Genomic DNA, 24,575 nt, shown 5'->3' with positions numbered 1-24,575 from the left:
TTTTTCTCCTTGATTCCATCACACACTTAGTTTTATGTGGTTGTGTCAAGAGATAGTAGCAATCAAAAGGTATTTTAAGATGCGGAGCAAAGGAAATCTCTGCAAACCGAAGCTGATAACTGTATAAATAAATTTAGACCTTGTGATTAATTTGTTCACTCTCTACCATGTGCAAATAATTAATAAACACATTAAAATCATCAGGATTCAACTCATGAGGATGCAGTGAGAAAAGTTGGAAAAAATTTAAAATGCAAAATTTGCAAGATCCAGCAACTTCACATATTGGTCTTGATTTTAAAACTGCTGCTCAGAGAAACTGCATCCAAAAGAAACAAGGTGAACATACAACTAACACCAGAGACCTCTGCTCAAAAGACAACTCCAGTAAGCAGCTCTAGTGCAACACCACCTTTTTCAGGTGTTTGCCTCAAATTAGAAAGTAAACAACTAGATGTGAATCACAAAAGATGGCTCTGCATATTAGCTAAAAGAACCTGAAGGCATCAAGGAAGTGCAGAAAATTGAATTGAATTTATTGTCATATGTACCGAGGTACAGTGAAAAGATTTGTCTTATGAGCAATACAGGCAGATCACATAGCTAAGTAGTATAGGTAGTAAATAAGAGGTACGCAGCAGCATAAAACACTGGTACAGGCAAATGTTAAGAGTTCGAGTCCATTCAGTACCCTAACAACAGGAGAGTAGAAACTTTTGCAAAAACGGCTGGTGCGTGTTCAGGCTTCTGTACCTTCTCCCTGATAGTAGAGGTTACAGGAAAACATTGCCAGGGTGGGATGGATCTTTAAGAACGCTGGTGGCCTTTCCTTGACAGTGGGCCTGGTTGATAGATTCTACAGATGAGAGGTTGGCCTTTGTGATTGTCCAGGCCAGGTTTACAAGAATAGTTCCAGGGATGAGGAGCTTCAGTTATGAAGGTAAGACTGGAGAAGTTTGGCCTGTTTTCCTTATGAAAGGTAGGAGGGGATATCTAATTGAGGTATTCACAATCATGACAGGTCTTGTCTAAGGAGGGAGAAGCTGTTCCCAACTCAAGGGGTTGAAAACAAAAAGACACAGATTGGCAACTAGTAAAAAGAATCAAAAGCATCACCAGCAATTTGTTAAGTATGGAATACACTGCCCGAGTGTGTGGTGGAGGCAGATTTAATTGAAGCAATGAAAGGAAAATTAGAATGCTATTTTAAAAGGCAAACACACAAGGTTACAAAGTAGAGACCATTCGGGTTACACAATGGCCTCCTTCTTCACTGTAACAACGTTGTAATTTTGAGGGGCAGAATGTGTAACAGGCCATTTGACAATACCAAATGCTGTATAGAATGAACAATGCCAACCACTGCAATCTCGTGATTCAAGATGTTTTGTTGTAACCATTGTCAGATAGAATATATCAAAGTAAGGCACACATCACGTAGCAGCCAACACAGATTTCAAGACAGGAAACTCTCTGATCAGTACCTTCAGACTTTTTGTGAGTAGCCTGATAGTGGTCTTTGAATAATGCATTAAAAGTTCTATGAAAGCATGACAACTTTAACTAATAAAATGAAATTGGAGAATGGCTTAGGAAGCAATAGTTGGGACAGTGCGGAACTAAATCTGAGAATGCAGCCAGGAAGCTATAATATGTGCAAGATAAAACGAGGAAAGCAGGGGGAAGGTGAAATTTAATATACAAGAAAAATGTAATAAAAATGCTTTGTTGAAATAATTAAAAGTGAAATTAGTCCTATTTGTTATTAGATGAGAGCAGTTTCACATATTTGTTCACCGTTCAAGGACAAATAAAATGAAAAGAATGTTTAACTATTGTGTAGTAAGTTCAAAGTTATTCATGATTTCTACAGAGGTTTGGCTAGGATGCATGTTGTATCAATATCATCAAGATTGTATCGAACTATGAATGCCAGTGTTTTCTATTCATTTGCATTACTGCCTCAATTCAACCTTGCAGCACTTCTGCTTCATTTGTATAACCATATACCCAAGGGGACACAATCTGCAACTTTCAATTGAAAGTTCTGGTGTGCTCATGTAGTGACGAGCTCATGCACAAGAGTATTGTCCATGTCTGAAACATCATTTACCAATGTATACAATGAGCTGCAGTTTGTGCACATTAGATTACTTAGTGTGGAAACAGGCCCTTCGGCCTAACAAGTCCACACTGACCCTCCGAAGAGTAACCCACCCAGACCCATTTCCCTCTGACTAATGCACCTAACACTACAGGCAATTTAGCATGGCCAATTCACCTGACCTGCACATCTTTGGACTGTGGGAGGAAACCGGAGCACCCGGAGGTAACCCACGCAGACACGGGGAGAACGTGCAAACTCCACACAGACAGTCACCCAAGACTGGAATTGAACCTGGGCCCCTGGTGCTGTGAGGCAGCAGTGCTAACCACTGAGCCACCATGTCACCCCAATCTGCAAAAAGATTTTGGCCCTTCATTTTCCAATAGTTTTATATCATAAAACTGGCACCAAATACAAAGGAAGGAGAGCTTAATTATACATCGTTGCCGTCCCTACAAATCACACATTGCAGAAAGATTCTTTTCAGCTGATTGCGTCTGTGGGACAAGGTTGCTTGGGCAGGGGATGGGCAATAGATTTGGGAGGTTAGGTGAGGAGGAACAAAGGGAGTTAAAATCCTGGAGAGGTATGGTGGCCCTGACCTTTCATAATGGATGTTTACCCCTCCACATCTTTTCAAAGAGTATTCTTAGAACACTTTCAGACTCCCACCTCTCTGATCATATCAACCACATTACAGAATGGACCATGTATTAGTTGGAGCTTATTTCTTGAAACATGGGTGGCACTGGCAGAGCCAGCAATTATTTTTTTGGCTATTTATAATGACTAAATGGCTTCCTACAGGCCATTTTAGACTGCACCCCATAACAGGTATCAGTGAAGCACTTTTTTACAAAAATTGTTGATAGTTGAGATGATCACCAATATTGAGATTCATAATCCCAGACACAACATTTTCCAAATCAACCTGTTGTGATATTGTTACATAATATCTGGAGTAGGTGGGACTTGATCCAGGCCTCCTAGCTCAGAGTGGGGGAACACTATCACTGTGCCACAAGAGCACACGATTCCAAATTTATTAACCAAATTTAAAATCAACCAGCTGCTGGTGGAATTTGGACCAATCCAATAAGCCTTTGGATTATTAGTCCAATGATATTATCACTTTGCCATTTTCTCTCCTCTCCTCTCCTGCGTTGACCAGCTCAATTGTCCCTTTTTTTTTAAAAAAAAATACTTAGACTGTCAATTCAGATGCTCACACACCTGTTGTTTAATGGGGAATGGGTTGAGAACAGGTGAGATGCCCCACCAAAACCATAGTTGGCAGGGGCTGTAAAATATTGCCCAAAGATCCAACCAAGGCCTAACGAGTCACTTTAATGGTTCAGCAAAGTTTTATTTTTGCACTGTGCACTTCCATTTAAAAACAAGGACCCCATAATCAATAGCTTAATTAACTTGCCCAGCCACCTCCCAGGTTCTGCTGCTGTCCAAGCTTGCATTCTTTCAGTTGCATCATATAGCTTACATATCATATATTCTGATGCAGGGTTCTCCTCCAGACTTAAGTTCCAGCTCTCACATATTGCCCCAATTTTCATCATTGCAAAAACTTGCATACCTGCTGATACATTACACACAGTCAGCTTTGTTCACAGTTGCACTTTTGAAACAAAACTACATGACAACTTTTTTTGTCACTTTAGGTGGGAAACATCAAAAGTGCACCAGTACAAGGCAGCACCTCATCTCTCAGTACATTTTTCCTCCACATCAACATCAGTGAACCATCCATGAGAAGGCAGAGACAGACCTGTAAGTACAAGAAGCAGCCTGCTATCTCAATGGCCAATTATTTAAAATGAAGCCAGGCAACAACTGCTGCACATGGGAAAGAAAATGAAATTACTGAGAGTAGTGATGACAGCTAAATTGCATATTGAAGTGTAGTACAATGACCATTACAAGATGATCTCTATATTAGGCTGGAATGTAGCAGACAAATTAAAAGGTTGAGGGTACTAATTACTTTGCCTGCCACAGGAGTAGTTATTACAGCTTCTACAAGCTCATCTGAGACAGGGTGGTGCAGTGTCAAAGTTCTGGGGAGGAGTTCAAATTCCACCACAGAAAGTAGTAAAATTCAGATTCAACAAAATCTGGATTTTTAAAAAGAAAGCTAGGCTAATTCCAACCATGTAACCATCATCCATTATTACAAAATGCCAAATGGGTTCATTAACATCCTTAAGGAACGGCTCTTGTGGTACAGTGGCAGTACACCAAATTCTGAACAAGGAGGCCAGCATTCCAATTCCCACCTGCTCTAGAGGGGATCCCTAAACAGGTTGATTAGTAAATATCTTAGAAGAGGATAATTTGGCCTGTGTGTAACTCCTGGCCCATGGCAATGTAACTGGCTCTTAACTACCCTCAAACAGCCAAACAAGCTCTTCAGTTCCAGAGCAATTAGGGAAGGAAGATAAATGTGGGCCTAGCTAACATTCAAAGAACAAATGTATTAAACTAAAAGGCTCCTGATTTAGTGAGCCTTCAGAAATATTGTGCAGAATGAGAAAGACTGCTCAACAAGCTCTACCTGCTTTTTCTCTCATACCTCAACAACCAAACAAGCTGCATTGTGTTGGAATAAATTAGCTTATTTTAAAATAATACAGCTAACCATAAGTCCAAGCAGCAAAATTTGGACACTTAGCCCATCAAGTCTGCTCCACCATTCAATCGGATAACCCTCAATTCATTTTACTGCCTTTTTCTCACAACCTTGGATTCCCTTACTGATTCAGAACGAACCCAGTGAACCCTTGTCTAATCGCCTCAAATACCAGTATATCCTACCATTGACAAAGAAACCAAAACTGTACACAGTATTCTAGGTGTGGTCTGACAGTGATCAGACATCTAATTTACCATTAAATGTTTTTGGCACAGTCTCCCAGTTTGAAAAAAAACAAAGTTTGCAAAAGAGTTTCTTTGGAGCAGTTGCTATATATAGTGTCTTGGAGCAATAGAGATTTGCAGCATGGAAAAAGACCCTTCGGTCCAACTTGTCTATGCTGACCAGATATCCCAAATTAATCTAGTCCCATTTGACAGCATTTGGCCCATAATCCTTCTAAATGCTTGCTGTTCATATACCCATCCAGATACCTTTTAAATGCTACTTCCTCTGGCAGCTCATTCCATATACACTTACCCTCTGCATGAAAAAGTAGTCCCTTAAATCCCTTTTAAATCTTTTCCGCTCTCACCTTTAACCTATGTTTTCTAGTTTTGAACTCCCCTACCTTGTTACCTCAGCGCACTGACCAATCTGCTCAAGGTCCCATTGCACCTAGGTAACCTTCTTCACAGTCCTCTACACCATCATCTTACATGTTTACAGAAACCAGAAAGTGGGGAATACATCCTCTTTTTACGTCGCCTAAAGCAGTTTCCAATTCAGAGACAACACAAAGAGTATGTATGTTTTTTAAAAATAAGGTTATTCAAGAAAGTAGGCATTACAGACTAGACCAGTATTTATTACGCATCCCAATTACATTTGAGAAGGTAGAGCTTGAACTTCTTTAGCCATTAGGTGTACGTACATCCTCAGTTCTATTAAGAAAGCAGTTCAGGATTTTGACCGAGCAAATTGATGAAACAGAAATACAGTTTTTAAAAAAGTCAGGATGGTGCCTGCCATGTGGTAACGTTCCCATGTATTTTCCATCCTCATCCTGCTGGGTGGTAGAGTATGAGTTTTTTGGGAAATTTCCACATTGTTAAGTTCCAGAGCTTTACATGTGCTAGAATAGTTTGGTTAAGGGCAGGGTTAATTCTGGAGCACAGGTCTTCAGTACTGGAACGTTATCATGGAACGTTATCATGGTCCATAACCTTTGCGGTATCTAGTGCCTTTGGTTTTTCCTGGATATCAGGTGGAGTGAGTTAGCAGTGATAGAGGATCTCTGGAGGCAAGCAAATATCAGTCTGTGAAAATTTAAAAATGTTTCAGTCTCAACATTTGCACTGACATGCTGACCCGTCACATCATTTTGGATAATAATATTTGTGGAGGTTCTTTCTCCAGATAGTTAATTGTCCAACACCATTCATGACTGAATGTCACACAGTCATGCAGCACAAAAAAGGCCCTTTAGCCCATTGAGTCTGCACAGATAATAACTACCACTAGATTGGCATGCTAATCCCAATTTCCTGTATTGTTCCATATCCTTGAATGTTATGGCATTTCAAAGTGCTCAAAATACTTTTATATATATATTTAAAAAAAAGATTTTAAGGTTTTCGGCTTCCATTACTTTCCCAGATTTCCACCACCCAGAGTGAAAAAGATTTTTCTCAAATCCCCTCCATAGATCTCCTGCACTTTACGCTAAAACTATGTCCTCTTGTGATTGACCCCTCAACCAACCAGCAGGAACAGCTACTCCTTACCACTCTATTATATCTGCCTCTCCCAGTCTTCTCTGCTCTAAAAAGAGCAATCCAAAGCTATCTAGACTCTCCTTATAGCCCAATTGCTCCATCCCAGGCAATATCCTGGTGAACCTCTTCCCAGTTGTGGTCTAACCACACTGTACAACTTCAAAATCACCTTGTACTCTACACCAATGCTGGTTGTGGGATCACAGACCTATCACATACTTCTTTTGCCATTTGACACACCAGTTTTGTGTTGCAGCTTCACAGACTCAAACCTCTTTAGATATGGCTGGTGCTGCTCCTGGATGCTCTCCTGCAGTCTTCATTGACTCAAGGTCGGTTCTCAGTACAATAGCAATAGTAGAGTGGAGGATATGCCAGGTAATGAAATCTCAGATTGTAACCGAATACAATTCTGCTGCTACTGGTTCCCAGTATCTCAAAAGGTGCCCAGATGAGTTGATAGTGCTGAACTTCATTTTCAATAGGACGACAGAACTTTGGCCATCCAAGGACTGTACACTACTTACTCATACCAATACTTCAATGAACAGATGAAACTGTAACAGATAGACTGGTCATGCCAATATCAAGTAGGTTTCTCCCTCTTATTGTTTCCCTCATCAGCTGTAGTAGACTTAGTAGAGCAACTAAGCACTCAACTAGCTTGGCCTGCTGTTACCAAGTCACCGATGGCAGTGGACTTTGAAACTCCTCACTTATCCTTAGCCCTTGTCACCTTTACTGTTTCTTTCAAGTAGCATTCTGTAAGGAGGAATATTGATTCATCAACTTTGACACATCCATGATAGAAACATGCTGCTGATTGCTTAGTCTATTTTTCAGTAGATTCAAATGAAACCTCATGCAGCTCTGAGTCATATTTTTAAGTGTCTTTAGCAATTCCATTCCGACTGTACTGCCACCTCTACAGACCCAAAAGATAATGGAGTTTAGAGCATTGCAAAACTGTTAGGCTACTCAATGCCTAGAATGTGGAACAGCTCTCAATTGTGGTCCTAGTTTTTCCCCAGATGTCAGCAAGGAAGAACTGGTGGATTGACAGGGTTGGGGTTGCTGTTGCTACTTCTGTTGTCTTGGCTGATACTAAGCACTCTGCTTTCAATCCTTTTAAAAACTTTCCTTAAGCACCTTGATGCAACCATGTGACTAGTTAGCTATATTTCAAGAGTCCAGTTAAAAATCAACCACATTGGGGTGTGTCTGGAGCCATATGTAGGTTAGATCAGGCAAGTTTCCTTCCCAAATGGTTCCCTTAAATTGATAAATTTATGATAATTCCTCTGGATTACTAGTGCCAATGACATTACCACAACACTACCACCTCACAAAACACAACTGTCAAACAAAAAAAACCCAAAAGGAAACTGGAAATGCCACGGCCTCACTGTTGTATATCTTGGATATCCTTACTGCTGACAATGTCATAACAAAGCTGTCTCTTTCAGAAATCCCAGAAGCAATATAATCAGAGAGATAGTCACCTGAACAAGTTTCAACTACATATTCCTTGTTGTGCTAGAAGGAATAATGCAAGGTTCAAGAAAATAGTCCCCAGTAAACCAAAATATTAAAGTTAAAACTGGCTCTGTAAAAATTAAGACTGGGCCTTAAATACATAATTAGGGTAATCAAAGCTTTAGGCTGAAAAATTAGTCAAAAATATTAAAACAAATCAACTGATTACTATAATCTGCAAATTTGTCAAAGATGTTAATAAATCAAACAAACCAAAATGGTAGCTCAACTCCACCCACAGATTTGCAGTTAATGAGCTGCTCACACTTCAATGCAGCACTGAAGAAATTCTCCCTCATTGGAGGTGCTTTTTCAAATAGACCATGGCTTCAATGGTTTGCAATGCTAGAGTACTGTGCATGAGATTTTCTACTGTACCCCAACATGGAGCGCCAAACACTATCAAAATGTAATTGCTGTGCACAAAATCATAATAGTTGCTTATATAACAGCTACACAAGATTAATTCATTACACAGGAAATGTTTTCAGACAGCTTAGGATGCAAAATGTGCCATATACTGCTAATTTTGTTGTTCTATAATCAGAAGAGACAATCATCAATATAGATGGTTAGGAGTGTAATGAGGATTGTTGAAACCTCCAAATCACCACAAGGAGAGTCCAGAGTTGCATTTTAATTGAAGTAAGTTAAAAATAAAGCATAAATTCTGATTAAAAAGGCCTGCAATATCTTACACATGCATACAAAACAATTTTAAAAAGTGCTAGAAGAATATTTTATTAAGAGCATTAAATGCTCAATCAGTATTCACATTTCCCTAGAAACTATGTCTTTCATGTTTTTGAATGTTACTATACAACCATTTAGAGCTGTTCAGGTTAGAGGTGGGCTTTTTTCCAGAAGCAATTAATCACGTGTTAGAAACATTATCCGCTTGCTGGTACACATTAGCTCTCCGACCCAATACTCTGAGCTCTAATTTTCCTCTCCAAATTCTCCACAATCGCTTTCAATTTATCAGGGTCTTGGAAGAAATAAACATACAGAATTCTCTCGCCTTGAAGATTCAAGTTGCTTGCCAGAATTTGCCGTTTTGATTTAATGTTATCAGCTACATTGCCAATAATTTGTGGCAGCCTCTGCAGTTGACATTCCAATCTTTGAAGTGGTTCTGACAGTTCCTTCAAAATAAACAGATAAAAGTTTAGATTGGTACCAGTGGAAACTAATTAAAACACTTAAAACGTGGAAATATTTATTTCAACAGTGATGTGAATAATTAGTTCTGTCACATTTTGCTGCTTATTTATTCAAAATGCATTTAGAATTTTCTATGGGTCGATTATCATGGTCAAGGAAAAGAACAGAAGAGTGTGTGCGTGCGTGCACACAGGTATCAAACACTTCGGTCAACATGTCTGAAATCTACCACAAAAATAGGAAAACTACATCAGCCTTCTTCTAACCACCTCAATTAGGGCTTTTTATGATGTTGAATCACATCTGCATAGGATAAAGTGATGCACAAAGAGCAAGAGTGTTCCAAGTGCTCAGCTTTGCAAATAATCAGGTCCCAAAAGGAAAATCTCAATGTACAAATTAAACCTCAGTCAAGTTAGCAAATTTTCAAAAAGCACTTTAGTAACAAAGTAGCATCTGGATGCTCCTCAGTAGAGATTATGTCCGTAAAATATTTCTAGTAAAATGAACTGCATTCTGCAAATTAAGTACTGGTTTTGAGACAAATTCTTCTCTCAGTACTCAGAACTATTTCAAATTTTCATACAAAATGTATTTCTGGGTACAAGTTCATTAAAGTCCACATAGAACCTAACCAAGAGAAACCCACAGGATATTAATAGTCAAGTTAGTATATTAATGGCAACAGTACCTCCTTAAATACTGGATTTCTAATTAATCTTGCAAGTACTTTAATGAAAATTTATACTTCACTCTATGGAAAGAGTTAATAAAATCACCGGTGTATAAAAACAGGCATATGACCACAAATGGAAATTTTGTCAACACTCTGGGACTTGTGACTTGCTTATAGCTATAAAATATGGAAGTCAAAATGGGCTCATTAATATCCAAGTAATGAGCACTTTCTTTGAAATCTGTCTGCTCTACTTTCAGCATCATTTAAAAATACTTAACTATCAATCTTTATCCATGACAAAGTCATTGTTTAGAATTCAAGTTACACTATAACTGCTCCTTCCTACATTAGTTTGTTGGCATAACCATCAGAATTAGACTCTGTAGAAGCTCTCTCGGGTGTGTAGTGCTGGAAAAACACAAGTCAGGCAGCATCTTGCTCCTCGGATGCTGCCTGACCTGCTATGCTTTTCCAGCAACACACTCTCAACTCTGATCTCCAGCATCTGCAATCCTCACTTTCTCCCTCTGTAGAAACTCTACAGGGTACAGACTATTGTGATCTGTCTGTAGAATAATTGATGTATTCCCGTAATTCATCCAAATTTTCTGAAGCACTTTCACTCAAATCTAGAGAATTCTTCACAATTGCTTTTGATTGGAAGTATCAAATAACTGTCCCCACCATTTTTCAACATTTGACCAATTCACCCACTTGTCCTATACTGATCAAAACAGTACACAGACAAGCAGGTATTTATAATCAAATATAGATTACATGGAAAATTACCTCACAATGAAGCAGAAGTTGCATGGAACCAGAATACATAACACTCCGGAGTCTCTCAATATCAGACTCCAATGCAGACCAAAGGTAAGAGTGCTCACGCTGTGTTGTTCCCAATTGGTCCTTTAATGAAATAACTTCTTGCTGGAGATTTTTGGCTTCCTGTTCTAGACCACTGTAAGTTCTGAATAGTTGCTGTTTGTTGTTTACATCAAACATCTGACAGAGTCTGAAATAAAAAAAGGTGAAAAGTTTGAGGTAATATATGTAGATCAGAGCAAGAAAATAAACCCACAGATTATTTCTGCAGCAAGCAGATTTTTCGTAATATCTGAATTCTTAAAGTTAAATATTGACATTCCTCCTCCAACGTCAAATCCACACCTGCTGCCACCAACCAGGATAAATGAAAATTTGTAAATAATTTTGCCTTTTTTGATTGTGGACTGAAATGGATTAGGACTGCTTAAAAATGAAGGGATTACTGCATTTTTAAAAGCAAGCTGTCAGCACATATTGTTACTTGTTGGTTACATTGTCATTTGTTCAACCAGTGGGAGTGGCAAAGGTGGTGGGGATGTTTAGTTGCAAAAAAATGGAATCAAGGAGTGTGCATAAAATGAAATTTGGTGAACAGTAAGTAGGTGACCAGTCTGTAGTTTTATAACCAGCCGTAGATGACAACCGCCTTCAGCCTGCCAATAATTGCACAATTGGTTCTCGGGTAGCCAAACAGCTTGTTAATATAAGCAAAATATCAAGAAGCCCAAAAGACATCTAGCACACAATCACCTGATGGAGCGGCGCTCCGAAAGCTAGTGTACTTCCTATTAAACCTGTTGGACTATAACCTGGTGTTGTGATTTTTAAATCTAGAAATAAAGGTTGATGTCCTTATTCTGCAGTTTAAATTTTAAGAAACTAATTCCTGAAGAACACCTATTTATCTTTCCTCACCATTTTCTGCAACTTGTAACTTTTAAATAGAGTCTTTAAGAATTGTGAAGCTACTGCTGTGTCTCCTATAAACTAGTACTTGGAGGAGAGAGATTGACAAGGAGCAAGTGCCAGAAAGGCAAAGGATTTTCTCAGCAAACCCTTTGGACAGAGACCATTGAACTGTCTTCCGAGGTTTGACTCAACCAGTAACAACATTTCTTTGCACGTCTGCTCCTGGGTCCACGTATATGCAAGGGGCTTTAAAAACAAGGGTGACATTTGGTTTTAGTGAATAGGGTTCATGTCAATTGTTCACAACCTTTTACCGGTAGAGTCATTAGAGATGTACAGCACAGAAACAGATCCTTTGATCCAACTCATCCATGACGACCAGATATTCTAAATTAAATTAATCTGGTCCTATTTGCCAGTATTTAGCCCATATCCCTCTAAACCCTTCCTATTCATATACCTATCCAGATGCCTTTTAAATTTGTACTTGTAACAGCTTTCACCACTTCCTCTGGCAGCTCATTCCATACACCACCCTCTGCGTGAAAAGTTTCCCCTGAAGTCCCTTTTAAACCATTCCCCTCTCACCTTAAACCTATGTCCTGTAATTTTGGACTCTACTATCCTGGGGAAAGTACCTCAACTATTCAAGCTATCCATGCCCCTCATGATGTTAATAAGCCTCTATAAAAGGTCAACTTCTGACTCTCCAGGGAAAACAGTCCTAGCCTATTCAGCCTCTGAATAGCTCCAACCCTCCAATCCTGGAAAATCCTTGGCAATCTTTTCTGAACCCTTTCAAGTTTCACAACATCCTTTCTACAGCAGTGAAGACCAGAACTAAATACAGAATTCTTAAAGTGGCCTAACCAATGTCCTGTACAGCCATAACATGACCTCCTATTTGTATACACAATGCACTGAATAAGGTAAGTGTACCAAACACCTTCTTCACTACTGTCTACAAGCTACAAATCTATTTATTTGTAATCATTAGCAATTAAGTACAGAAACTGGTCTGTGCTTTATGTCTGCCTGGGTCTAAACAGATAGGCAAATTGGGAAATTCTATGTTTTGTAAAACCTTTAAACTTTCATGACAGGAACAGGGCTGGATTTCCAGTGCTTTGCCCCAGTGAGGCACACCAAAATTGTTGAAATTGCCTCAAAATCTTGACAGTCTGCTGCAGTTTCAACATACAGAATTTTCATTCCAGTAATGAAACTGATGAGACAATGTGATGAGATTTGTAATGGATTGACATTAATTGGTCAAAAAGTATCCTGATGAAGGGCTTATGCTCGAAACGTTCACTCTCTTGCTCTTTGGATGCTGCCTGACCTGTTGTGCTTTTCCAGTGCCACCCTTTTCACCTGATTCAACAGCATATGCAGTTCTCACTTTCCAGCATAACCAGAAACCAACAGAATTGATTCATGCACCAGCTCTGATCTACTTTTAAATGAATCACAGAGCAAGAACTATGACAAAAACAAAACAGGGCAAGACACCAATTTTCTCCATACAGGAAGAAACATTAAAAAGTAAAAACTCAGAAGATAATCAATGAGTTCTCACATTTGAGCAGAACAACATGTACACTACATGGGAAAGTCAAATAACAGATTCCATTCGAAGACTGAGTAACCAATGCTTATTAGGGTAAAGAAAGATTGCTTTCAGTAGTTTGTATCCCCTCATTGCTGATTTACTCAAAAAAACAAAAGCTGAACTTGGAGTTTCTTTTCCCCTAAATATTTAAGAACAGCTTCTTTCCCACTTTTAGACTTATGAACAGACCACTCATTAGAGTTGATCTTTCTCTGCACCTTTTCTGTAGCTGTCACGCTATATTCTGCATTCTGATCATTACCCCAATGTACTTATGCAAGGCATGATTTGTATTGTTTTGCATGCTAACCAGACTTTTCACTACATTAGTATGAGAAAATAATACATCAGCACATGGCACTTCAGTACAGTACTGAGGGGTAACTACTCTACAGAAGATGTTGCCCGACAAATGAAATATTAAAACCTAGTTCACCTTACAATCCATGGAAAAACAATTTATCCTGGTGTAAGCACCATTCCACCCTAAACACGTTCTACGAAAACAGATTCCACCTGCCATTTATTCTTCTGTTACTTATAAGACATTACCCAACATATGTAAGTAAACGAGCAAGCTATTTTATAACAGCTAATTCAACTTTTGAAGGTACGAGGTTCCAAAAACAAATTGGCATTACACCAAAGGCCATCTCTGCACATTAATTTCAGCAACTAAAATGGAAAAATTTATGCTAACCCACTAATTAAGTTTTGGTTTAAAAAAAAGTCTATAAAAAACAAGATGAGCTATGTTGTCAAGTTGTTTTCCAGTATTTCCATGGATTTGCTCACAGTAAACAATGTGGTTGAATCTTGATTGCATAAGGAAACAGTCAAGCAAGTCAGTTTGTGGACAAATACGCATGGGCAACAAATGCTAGTGAGGACCGCATCTCTAGAATAAAAGGAAGACAGTGTTTTCTACCATGTAATATAATCTCTAACAGTCATGAATGATACTTGAATGAGTTTAATTGAAGTTTCAAATTAGTGCCAAGAACATCAGAAGTATTTTAATGCCCGAATTACACAATGTCCTTATTTTAATGAAAATGAAGTTTTGTATTCTAAATGTCGCAGGTATTCGATGTTATCTTTTATATCTAAAAGCACTGCATAGAACATGCAGAGCCTTAAGGATATTATGGTGGGTGGGCAATTTGTTAGCACAGTTGAAAAAAAGTCTTGGTCCCCAGAAGTAATGTTAGCTCAAAACTTCAGCTGGTCTGGCAGTCCGCAATGTTTTGACACTGGTTTGTAGTGGTTAGTTAACAGATTACAAACTGTTCTGAAGGCAACCCACTGGGCTCAAAATATTAACTGCTTTCTCTCTACAGGATCTGCTGTCAGATCTGCTGAGTTTGTCCAGCAACTTGATTTTGTTTCAGATTTCCAATTCTTTTAGTTCAGCACAAAAAAAATGTTCAAACAAGAAAGTGACTAGGTTGACAAGCAATGAAAACAAGAAAAATGGGAGGTCAGAAGACTGACTGCTTGATCTGGAAACACACTCGATGCTAGAAACGTGGCGGTGGAATGGAGCCCCGTGATCTGGGAAGACTGTTCCCGAAATATACAGAATAGCAAGGCACAAGGGTTTGCCAATGTTTGCAGAAAGGGACTGCAGATTACGGAAATGGTCAGCTTCCAAGAATGTTCCCTACCTAAGGTTTTTGAAAACATTGAAATAATCAGATCACAAACACCTTTCACACTTAGCAATATCCGTTTCCTAATTTGATATGGCATAGTATGGTCTGAAGCAGCTTGAATGGTTGCATGTACAATGAAGAATGCTTGTACTCATAGGAAACTGTCAATATGAAATTTTAAAGCAGTTTCCCAATAGCGGAAAGATCACCAGCCCTTACCAGATTTAAAACAGTGTATTTTACGGTATTTGGAAACCATGTGCTCCCAGAAAGACATGCTACACAGGGACTGTCTTGACAGTTTGGGGACTTCGTTGAAAATGTACCAGCAGCATGTAATACCTCAGAACAAATACTTTACTAACCAGTAGGTCTACAGTGTTAAAAAGCAATTATACATGGGATGCTGAAAAGACTTGAAAAGCCAGGCAATGTCTGATATTTTGTTGGCAGGTGATTAATATGAAGTGTTACAAAACATTTTACTCTCTCCATGAACATTAAAGATGTGGGGACTGTTTCCAAGTATTTCTTAGTTGGATTTGTTGTGAACACAAGAGTTAGGAGTAGGACATTTGGATCCTCCCGTCTTTGTGACATGATTTATTTATTTAATATCATATTAGCACCAAATTCATGTAGTAAATTACTCATTTGAGAGATAGGCAGAATAGCTTTCTAGCTTGATAACAGGTTCCTGTTAGAGGCAAACACCATTCATGCTGTTCCTGCATAATAATGATGCCAGGTATATAGGCCATATGTCCCACACAATTCAAACCACAATCTGTTCCAAACAAGGTCGGTCCTGATGGTTCCCAAGCAGCCTGCACTTGCAAAATCCACAGCAATATCAATGTTAGAAGTCATTCTGCAATTGGACAACATTTGCTGAATAATATTCAGTGTGTAAAGAATAACACTGACAAACAAGGTAGGATTGCCAGGCTCTCAGTGTGGCACACTTGCAATTACAGAAAGATACAAATACTAATATGGAGGGCCCTGTTCTTTGCGGACAGAAAGAGCACACACACTATACCAGTTTCAACTCAACAAAACTGATGGTGGCCATTTGCTGATTCATGTCTGAGAACCGTTTCTGATTAAGGGTAACTATACGCAAAACATTAACACTGCTTTCTACCCAGAGATGCTGCCAGACTTGAATTTTTCCAGCAATTTCTGATTTTGTTTGATTTCCAACACCCGCAGTTTATTGGATTTTTGTACAGCATTGTTTCCCCCACAAATTTGTATTTTTACAAAAATCTTTGTTGACAAGACAAAAACTTTCAACAAAATACATTTTTTCTCAGCAATACTCAAGATCTCAAATATTGAGAAAGTCAATTTAAGAGATTACTGTTAGTTGAGAACAGGCTGCTCAAACAAGAGGAGTTGCGCTGGATCAAGCTGGACAAATGGCAGGTGATTTTGCTCATGTTAAATGGGCAAAAGTGGGAAAGGATAATAACCAAGTTAGAAGCTATGTTAGCAGGCTACTGACAACTATAGGGAGAGTACTAAGCACTGGAAATAACTAAGCTTGCGTATGGTGTTGATCTAGAATCACCTAAAGTAACATTCAAAAGTAACATTTGCACCACACAAATGCCAGACAATGACCATCATCAATAAGAGACACCATCAATGAATCCCCCCACTGTCAACATCCTTGGGGTTACCATTGATTAGAAACTCAACTGGACTAACTACATAAACACAGTGGCTACAAAATCAGGTCAGAAACTAGGGATACTACTGCAGGTAACTCACCCCAATAAGTCTACCCACCATTTATAAGGCACAAGTCAGGCATGTGATGGAATACTCCCCACCTGCCTGATGAGTGCACCTCCAACAACACAAGAGGCTTGACACCATCCAGGACAAAGCAACCCACTTGATTATTTGGAGATGTGGTGCTATTCAATCCCTCTACCAATCAACACTCAGTAGCAGAAGTGTATTATCTAAAAGATGCACTGCAGAAATTCTAAGATCCTTAGACAGCCTCTTCCAAACCCACGACCACTTCCATCTGGAAGGACAAGGGCAGCAAATATATGGGAAATGTCACCACTGCAAGTTCCTCTCCGAGCCACTCACTATCCTCACTTGGAAATATATCACCTTTCCTTCAGTCGTTGGGTCAAAACCCTTGAATTACCTCCCTACCAGCATTCTGGGTCAACTCACAGCAAGTGGACAGCAGTGATTCAAGGAGGCAGCTCACCACCACCTTCAAAAAGGGCAGAGAGAGATGGGCTATCAATGCTGGCCAGCCAGCAACGCCCATGTCCCACAAATGAATTTTAAAAAACCTAATGTGGTATATGCATCATTCTGATGATTCTATTAAAGAGACATTAAGCACTGGACTGGAAAGCAGGAAAGGACAGATAACAGATCTGAGCACACAATTAAGTTAAAGAGATTTAATGCTCAAGATATCCTGAGGATATCAGATGAAAATTTCAAATACTGAGCTTGGTACTAAGGGATATAAAGCCAGGCTGCCTAAGAGGAGACACGGTACAGTTAGCCATGACTTAAATAAATAATGGAACAAGTGAAAGGGACTAAATAGCTTACCCACGATTTTTTTTTAAGAAAGAAAATAATATTGCCCACAGTTTCCAAGTGAGCTTAAGAACGTTTTGTTAGAATCAAAGACTTATTGCAGATATTCAATTCAGCCAATCATTTGTTCAGACTTTTTGAAAGAGTAGCCCTGCTTCATCCCATACAAGCTTAGACACAAAAATCTGGTGTAAGTTCCAAAGCTGCAAGTACCTGCCCAAATGCCTTTGAAGTTCAGGAATCAACTTCCATCACTTTAACTAAGGAGGCCCAGACCCTGAAAAGCAGGAAGACGACTTCTCAACCCCCTCACTCCACTCTTTTACAATGACTTTAATCTAGGACTTCATCTCTATCAAGATTTCAGCATTTTGACAGTTTCTTGGCCACAGTTAACATTCCTTGTTTATAGAACAGGCCTCATTTTGCAACCTCATGTGGAAACATCCAGGCAAATCTCATCTATACCCTTTCAAAGATTAGCGCCTCTTTCCTGAAAGATGATACACAGAAACAGCCACAATACTTTAGCTATCATTTTTGTCTCTGCTCATGTGATTTTTGTCTTTATATTCTTTGCTTCCATTTACAAACGCAGGTAGTCCATATACTCTTTTGAAACCACCTTACCAAGTTGCCCTGCTACTTTTAAAAGGATATCCACGTACCAAGTTAAACTGCTCATCAGGGTTTTTCAGAATTGTACAATTTAAAAAGATCCTGCTTTTTCACAGTGCTCTCAATGCACAATTTTGCACTTCTTCACATTGACCTCCATCTGCCATGCTTTTGACCATTTCACCACCTGTCATTCTGAAGCCTATTAGCTATCTTCATAATCTACTGCCATGGCAAGTTCTGTGCCATATGAAAACTTTCCTGCTTCCTACACAAAAATATTTAAGAGCAATGGAACCAAAATTGGTACCTAGGGAAAAAATCCTCTATAAAATAGCCAGTCTGAAAAATATTCATCTTCCACCCTTTTTCTTCCCATAACTGAGCCAATTCCTTTTGCCCATCAGTTGTCCCTAAATTCAATACATTTCAATGTTAATATGCCTCCTGCATGGCAATTTGTTAAATTCCTTCCTAATGTTCACATTTCCCCTAAGAATTCAGTCAAGTTGGTTTAACAATTTACCTTTAACAAGGTTCATTATGGTAGACAATAGTAAAGTTAAAATCACATGGGATTCAGGGTGAACTTGCCAATTCGATACAAAAAAAATGGCTTAACAGTGAGAGACAGTGGTGGTGGAGGGCTGTTTTTCAGACTGGAGGCATGTTATCAGCAGTGTTCCACACAATTTGTGCTGGGTTCACTTTTGTTTGTCACTTATAAAAATGACTTGGATGAGAATTTAGGAGACATGGTTATTAACTTTACAGATGGCACCAAAATTCATATTATATAGTCGACTACCTCAAACCAATCAGACTGTAAAGAAGGATCAGCAGAAGAAAGGCTGGAGAGTCAGGAGAAGGCAAAGCATCCCAAAGGCACATTCTGTGTGAACTTTAAGACACAGTTTCATTTGTTCTTTTCTTATAATTTGGATTTATAGAAGCAGAATTTGTTTATTGAAACAAGACATCAGTAGAATTTAGTACAGCCGGGTTGGGGTGTGGAATTGTTCAGTTTGTTAGTAATTCTCTTAATTTGTTCACGGTTAGGGCTTAAATAAATAACTTGTTACTTCTAAAAAAAAAGGCAAGTATCAGGGATTCCTTTCATTTAACCATTAACAGATTCCAGATTTAATTATTTGAAGTTACCGTAGAATAGTCCCTAATTGATTGGGACTTGTGTTTCAGTTTAATTGTCAGAGAGGTAGACCTTTGCCCCTTCATCACATTCTATATAATTCTTTGAAGTTTGCGTCACATGTAGACAGGATGGTGAAGGCACACTTGCCTTCATTGCTTCGACCTGGAGTACAGGAGTTGGGATATCATGTTGAGATTGTACAGGACATTGAGGCCTCTTCTGGGAGTACTGTGTTCAAATCTGGTCACCTTGTTATACGAAAGATATTATTCAGCTGGAGAATGTTCAGAAAAAGATTTACCAGAATGTTGCCAGGAATGGAGTGTTTGAGTTTGAGGGGGTCCACTGAAGCATATAAGATTGAGAGTGACCTTATAAAGATTTACACAGTCATTAGGGTCTTGATAAGGTGAACCGCAGGCATATCTTCTCTAGGATAAGGGATTGCAAGACTAGACGGCATATTTTTTAAAGGCGAGAGGAGAAAGATTTAAAAAGGACAAAGGGGCAATTTTTCCTTTTTTCAAAAAGAAACAGGTGTGCGTATCCAGAGGAAATGGGTACAGTTAACAATGTTTAAAAGACATTTGGATAAGTACATGAATAAGAAATGCGAGGGATAAGGGCCAATGTCAAGAGTGTGGGATGGAAAAGCACAGCCGGTCAGACAGCATCCGAGGAGCAGGAGAATTGACGTTTCGGGCAAAAGCCCTTCACCAGGAAGGGGGGGGGGGGGGGGGGGGGGGGGGCACAGAGAGAAATACAATAGGTAGATGAAGGTGATGGGGAAGGTGATAAGTCAGAGAGGAGGGTGGAGCAGATAGATGGGAAAGACAATGGACAGGTCAAGAGGGTGGTGCTAAACTGGAGGCTTGGGACTGGGATAATGTTGGGGGAGGGGATATGGGCCAAGTATAGGCAGGTGAGACTAGTTTATTTTGGGATTATGGTTGGCATGGACTGGCTGGACAGAAGGGTCTGTTTCGTTGCTGTACAACTTGAACGGACCCTTGCTGCCTCTCCTCAATTCATTCTGTTTGTCCAAATTAAAGCAAGTTTATTTTGTCCTTGATAACTGTTTCCAACAACTAACAGAGAATAGGAAGGCTGGTTCCTTGTTCATCCTGCTGTCAGAATGGTATAACAGATTGCTAGTACAGGGCTGACTGGGGAGGACCCACAGTTAAATGCAAGTCAAAACGGAGTAGAGGAGGAAAGTCACTCTGAAAAAGAGAATGATGACTCAGATTGTACAGCAACTTTCATCATTTTACTAGTGTTTAAACAAACTGAGAACCTTTGAAAAATCTATTTTGCAAAGTGCTACAAGATTTGTTCTCCTGTGTGTCAAGATTCTTCCAGACAGTTGTCACACAGAACATAGGACCTCCCACTTCCAAACCTTCCTAACAGACTCAATCTTCAGTTTGTTTTTAAGAATTGGTTAGCTAACAGAAAGCACATTATATAGAGTATTTTTCAGTTGGCAACTATAACTAGTGGAATACCACAACCATTCATAATCTTGGTGATTTGGATGGAGGGACAGAATGAACAATAACAAGATAGGTAGAAAATTAAACAAGGTAAAGAATCTGCAAAATGATATGGATAGATTAAAGGTAGAGACAAAATTTGGCAGGTGGTGTGTAGTATGGGAGAATATAAACTTGACCACTTTGGCAAGAGGACAAAAGTAGTAAACTGAATGAATGAGAGATATTGCAGAACTGTGCAGTAGCGAGATTGCAGTGTCCTAGTAGATGAATCACAAAACATGTTGGCATGCAGGTTCAGCCAGTGATTAGGAAGACAAATGGAACATTGGTATCTTTGGAGAGGAAAGGAACAAATGAGTACCTAATATTAAGTATTAAGTTTGGCTGCAGCTTAGAATAGGAGAGAGAATCAAATCAGGAGGACTGTATTCAGATTTTGTCTGGTTTGAAAAACTGATCTAATTCCATTAGCAGCAGCTCACAGAAGGTCCACTTGACTTATTCCGGAGACAAAAGGCTTATAATATACAGAAAAGGTTGAACAGGTTGACCCTATACCCACTAGAGTTAAGGATAAAAAGAAGATTTAATTGAAATGCACAAGATTCTGAAGGAACTCAACAAAGTGGATACTGAAAAAGAGGGAGATAATTCCTCAAGTGGCCACTAGAACTAGGGAGAGTTGAAGAACAAGAACTTTTTTAAAAATAAAAACATAGATGTAGAGGTATTTTTCTCAGGGTTACGTCCATTGAATTCTCTACTCCAAAAAAAGTGGAAGCTGGATCACTGAAGTTATTCTCACTGGACTGAGACTTTTGGTGGACAAGCAAGTTTGGGAGGTGGGGAGGTGGGCCATGGTGGGCAGACTGTGAGCAGATCTAGGCACCCACAATTTATGAATTAAAAATTTGTCTTGGGAGGGACAGAGTACAATCTAAGTTACTTCTGATACCTCAGGGTATCAGGGTTAGGTTATGAGGAGAGATTATACAAATGAGGCTTAGAAGGTTAAGGAGTGTCCTCAAAATAAGGTAGATAAACTATTTCCAGTCATTGGAAATTTTAAAATTAGGGATCATCCAAGAAATGGGGACAGGCCATTTGGGAGCAATGCTAGGGCACACTTCTACACACAAAGGGTGGTAGATGTTTGGAACACACTTCCACAAAAACAGTTGTTTGTTTATGTTGGATCAATTAATAATATTTCTTTGCTAAACAAAACGTTAAGGAAACAAAGACCTTGGAGTGCAGGTTCATAGTTCCTTGAAAGTGGAGAGAGCTGCAGGTAGATAGGATAGTGAAGGAGATGTTTGGTATGCTTTTCCTTATTGGTCAGAGCAGAGTATAAGAGTTGGGAGGTCACGTTGAGGCTGTACAGGACATTGGTTAGGCCTCTTTTGGAATACTGCTTGCAATTCTGGTCTCCTTCCTATCAGAAGGATGTTGTGAAACCTGAAAGGGTTCAGAAAAGATTTACAAGGATGTTGCCAGGGTTGGAGGATTGGAGCTATAGGGAGCAGTTGAATACGCTAGGGCTGTTTTCCCTGGAGTGTTGGAGGCCTAGGGGTGACCTTATAGAGGTTTATAAAATCACGAGGAGCATGAATGGGTAAATGGACAAGATCTTTTTCCTGGGGTAGGGAGTCCAGAACTAAAGGGCATAGGTTTAGGGTGAGAGGGGAAACATGAGAGACTTATGGGGCAAGTTTTTCAGAGGGTGGTGCATGTATGGAATGAGTTCCAGAGGAAGTGGTGGAAGCTGGGACAATTACAGCATTTAAAAAAAGCATCTGGATAGGCATATGAATTAGTAGAGTTTAGAGGGATATGGACCCAGTGATGGCAAATGGGACTAAATTAGGTTAGGATATCTGGTTGGCACGGATGCCTTGGACCAAAGGGTTTGTTTCCGTGTTGTACATCTCTACGACTCTATGACAGACACATCACCCACTATCTCATTGAACAGCGGAACACATGGAGGGGCCAAATGGCTTACTCCTTTCTCTATGATCAGAAAACTGAGTTGAGACAATCAGATCAAATATATTCAGTGGGGAGCAGGTTTGGACATTCAAATGGCCTACTCTACTTTGAAGACCAGCGGGGCTATATCTAATATACAGCCCTGGTTGTCCTGGGGCATTAAGTCAAGTATACTGCAGGACTGAGGTTGCAGGAGTTGCACGGACTTGTCTTTAAAAGGACATTAGTGATCAAGTTAAACCTTTACTTGAAATTAAATCAGTAAATCTCAAGATCAGTTATTCCAGCCTGCTGACTTCCATATGAAATTTACTAAATTCAAATTTCATAACTTGCTACGGTAGGAATTTAGCAAAGATGCGGGGTAGCGATCTGGACATTTCTTTTATTTTTGCTTCTGTTTTTAATTCTGTCTTCTGTATGCTAAGATGGCACTAGATAATGGCAACTTTGTACAGTTTTCACTGTTCATGTACTTGAGTACATGACAAATCCAAATCTAAAATGGCAGCTGGGTTAGCCACTAAACAGAACACCGAATACATTAACAGCCTGTCAATTGTACATTTTTCAAACTTATTTTTACCTGATAGTAGAGGTATCACTCGAATCAATTATGCTTCGTTGTTTACTGCTTGGTTGGAGCGATTTATCAGACAGCACGTCTAAACGTTTCAAGAAATCTCCCTTGCATTGTACGAGCTCGGCAGTCAGGTTTTCAAGTTGTCGATGAACATCTCTGTGTTTACACAATTCTATTTCATATGCTAGATGAAGTAATTCAAATCGAGTTTTCTGTTTGAGCAACTGTTTTGCAACCTGGTCCTGCTTGGAGGTGTAGTAGTCTTGACGAGCCATCTGCAGATCAAAATTTCCCTTCACCACAGGCATGTTCAATAGTTGTGCATTCTCCACAATCAAGTCAGGAAGTTGCTTATTAACCAGATGTTCTATTTGGACATTTACAGGAATCAGTTCTCTGGTCAAACTGTTCTTCTTTGCTTTTGTATCATTCAAGGCAATTAACTATTGAGGGAAAAAAATAGGTTATGTAGCAGGTGTTTGGTACTATGGGAGTTGAATATTAGAGAAATGTGTTAATAAAGCTTTCAGTTTGAAATAAGCATAAAAATGTCAAATTTCATACAATTTCTACTACACAAGAAAGTAATCCATTTATGAACATACTAACATTCAAAATAAAAACAGAAGCACGCAATTCTAATCTTAGAGTCTGCTCTACCATTCAATAAGATAATTGGGGATCTGTTTGTGTTTCAAATTACACATTTCCATCGATTCCCCAACTACAATCTATTCACTGGTCTTTAAAATATTCAAGAACTTCACTCCTCACTCAATTCAGAAACCAATACAGCCTGCTAACCTCAAAATACCCTGGCTGTTGCCTTTTGATGATAAGACAGGAGCAAAATTAGGCCATTCAGACCATTGAGCCAGCTCCACTATTAGATCATGCCTGATGTTTCTCAATCCCATTCTCTTGCCTTTTCCCTGTAAAGCTTGATCTCCTCACTAACTTATTTCCATCTGAAATGCACCCACTCAATGACTTGGCCTCCACAGCTCTCTGCAGCAAGGAGGTCCGCAGATATCACCCTTGGCTGAAGAAATTCCCCCTCATCTCAGTTCTAAAAAGGCTATCCCCTCACTCTGAGGCAGTGTCCCTGGATGGTAGTCTCTCCAATTAGTGGAAACATTTTCTGCACATCCACTCAGTCCTCTCTATATTCTGTAAGGTTCAATCAAATTCCCCCCCTCATTCTTCTAAACTCCACAGGATACAGACCT

At 39.3% G+C, this 24,575-nt stretch overlaps 1 protein-coding gene across 2 annotated transcripts in view; it reads right to left on the bottom strand.

Moving 5' to 3' along the window:
- Positions 1-24,575, bottom strand: part of LOC122556926 (HAUS augmin-like complex subunit 3) — a 115,794-nt gene that overhangs the window by 76,311 nt on the left and 14,908 nt on the right. The window contains exons 3-5 of one of the 2 annotated variants that reach the window (XM_043704166.2): positions 23,350-23,789; positions 10,701-10,926; positions 8,691-9,213 (exon numbers count right to left, since the gene is read on the bottom strand). The exons of the other annotated variant lie outside the window; for it this stretch is intronic. Of the exons in view, the coding sequence (XP_043560101.2) occupies positions 8,980-9,213; positions 10,701-10,926; positions 23,350-23,789 (900 nt within the window). The 3' untranslated portion in view covers positions 8,691-8,979. Of the gene's footprint in view, positions 1-8,690; positions 9,214-10,700; positions 10,927-23,349; positions 23,790-24,575 lie in introns of those variants that run through there. 2 annotated transcript variants of the gene reach the window in all.

Source organism: Chiloscyllium plagiosum, unplaced genomic scaffold (assembly GCF_037043375.1).
Source record: "Chiloscyllium plagiosum isolate Xiang-an unplaced genomic scaffold, Cpla_swu_hap1 HiC_scaffold_2, whole genome shotgun sequence".
NCBI classification, from domain to species: Eukaryota; Metazoa; Chordata; class Chondrichthyes; order Orectolobiformes; family Hemiscylliidae; genus Chiloscyllium; species Chiloscyllium plagiosum.
The sequence above is the reverse complement of the archived record's forward strand: the minus strand, read 5'-3'. Positions and strand labels throughout refer to the sequence as shown.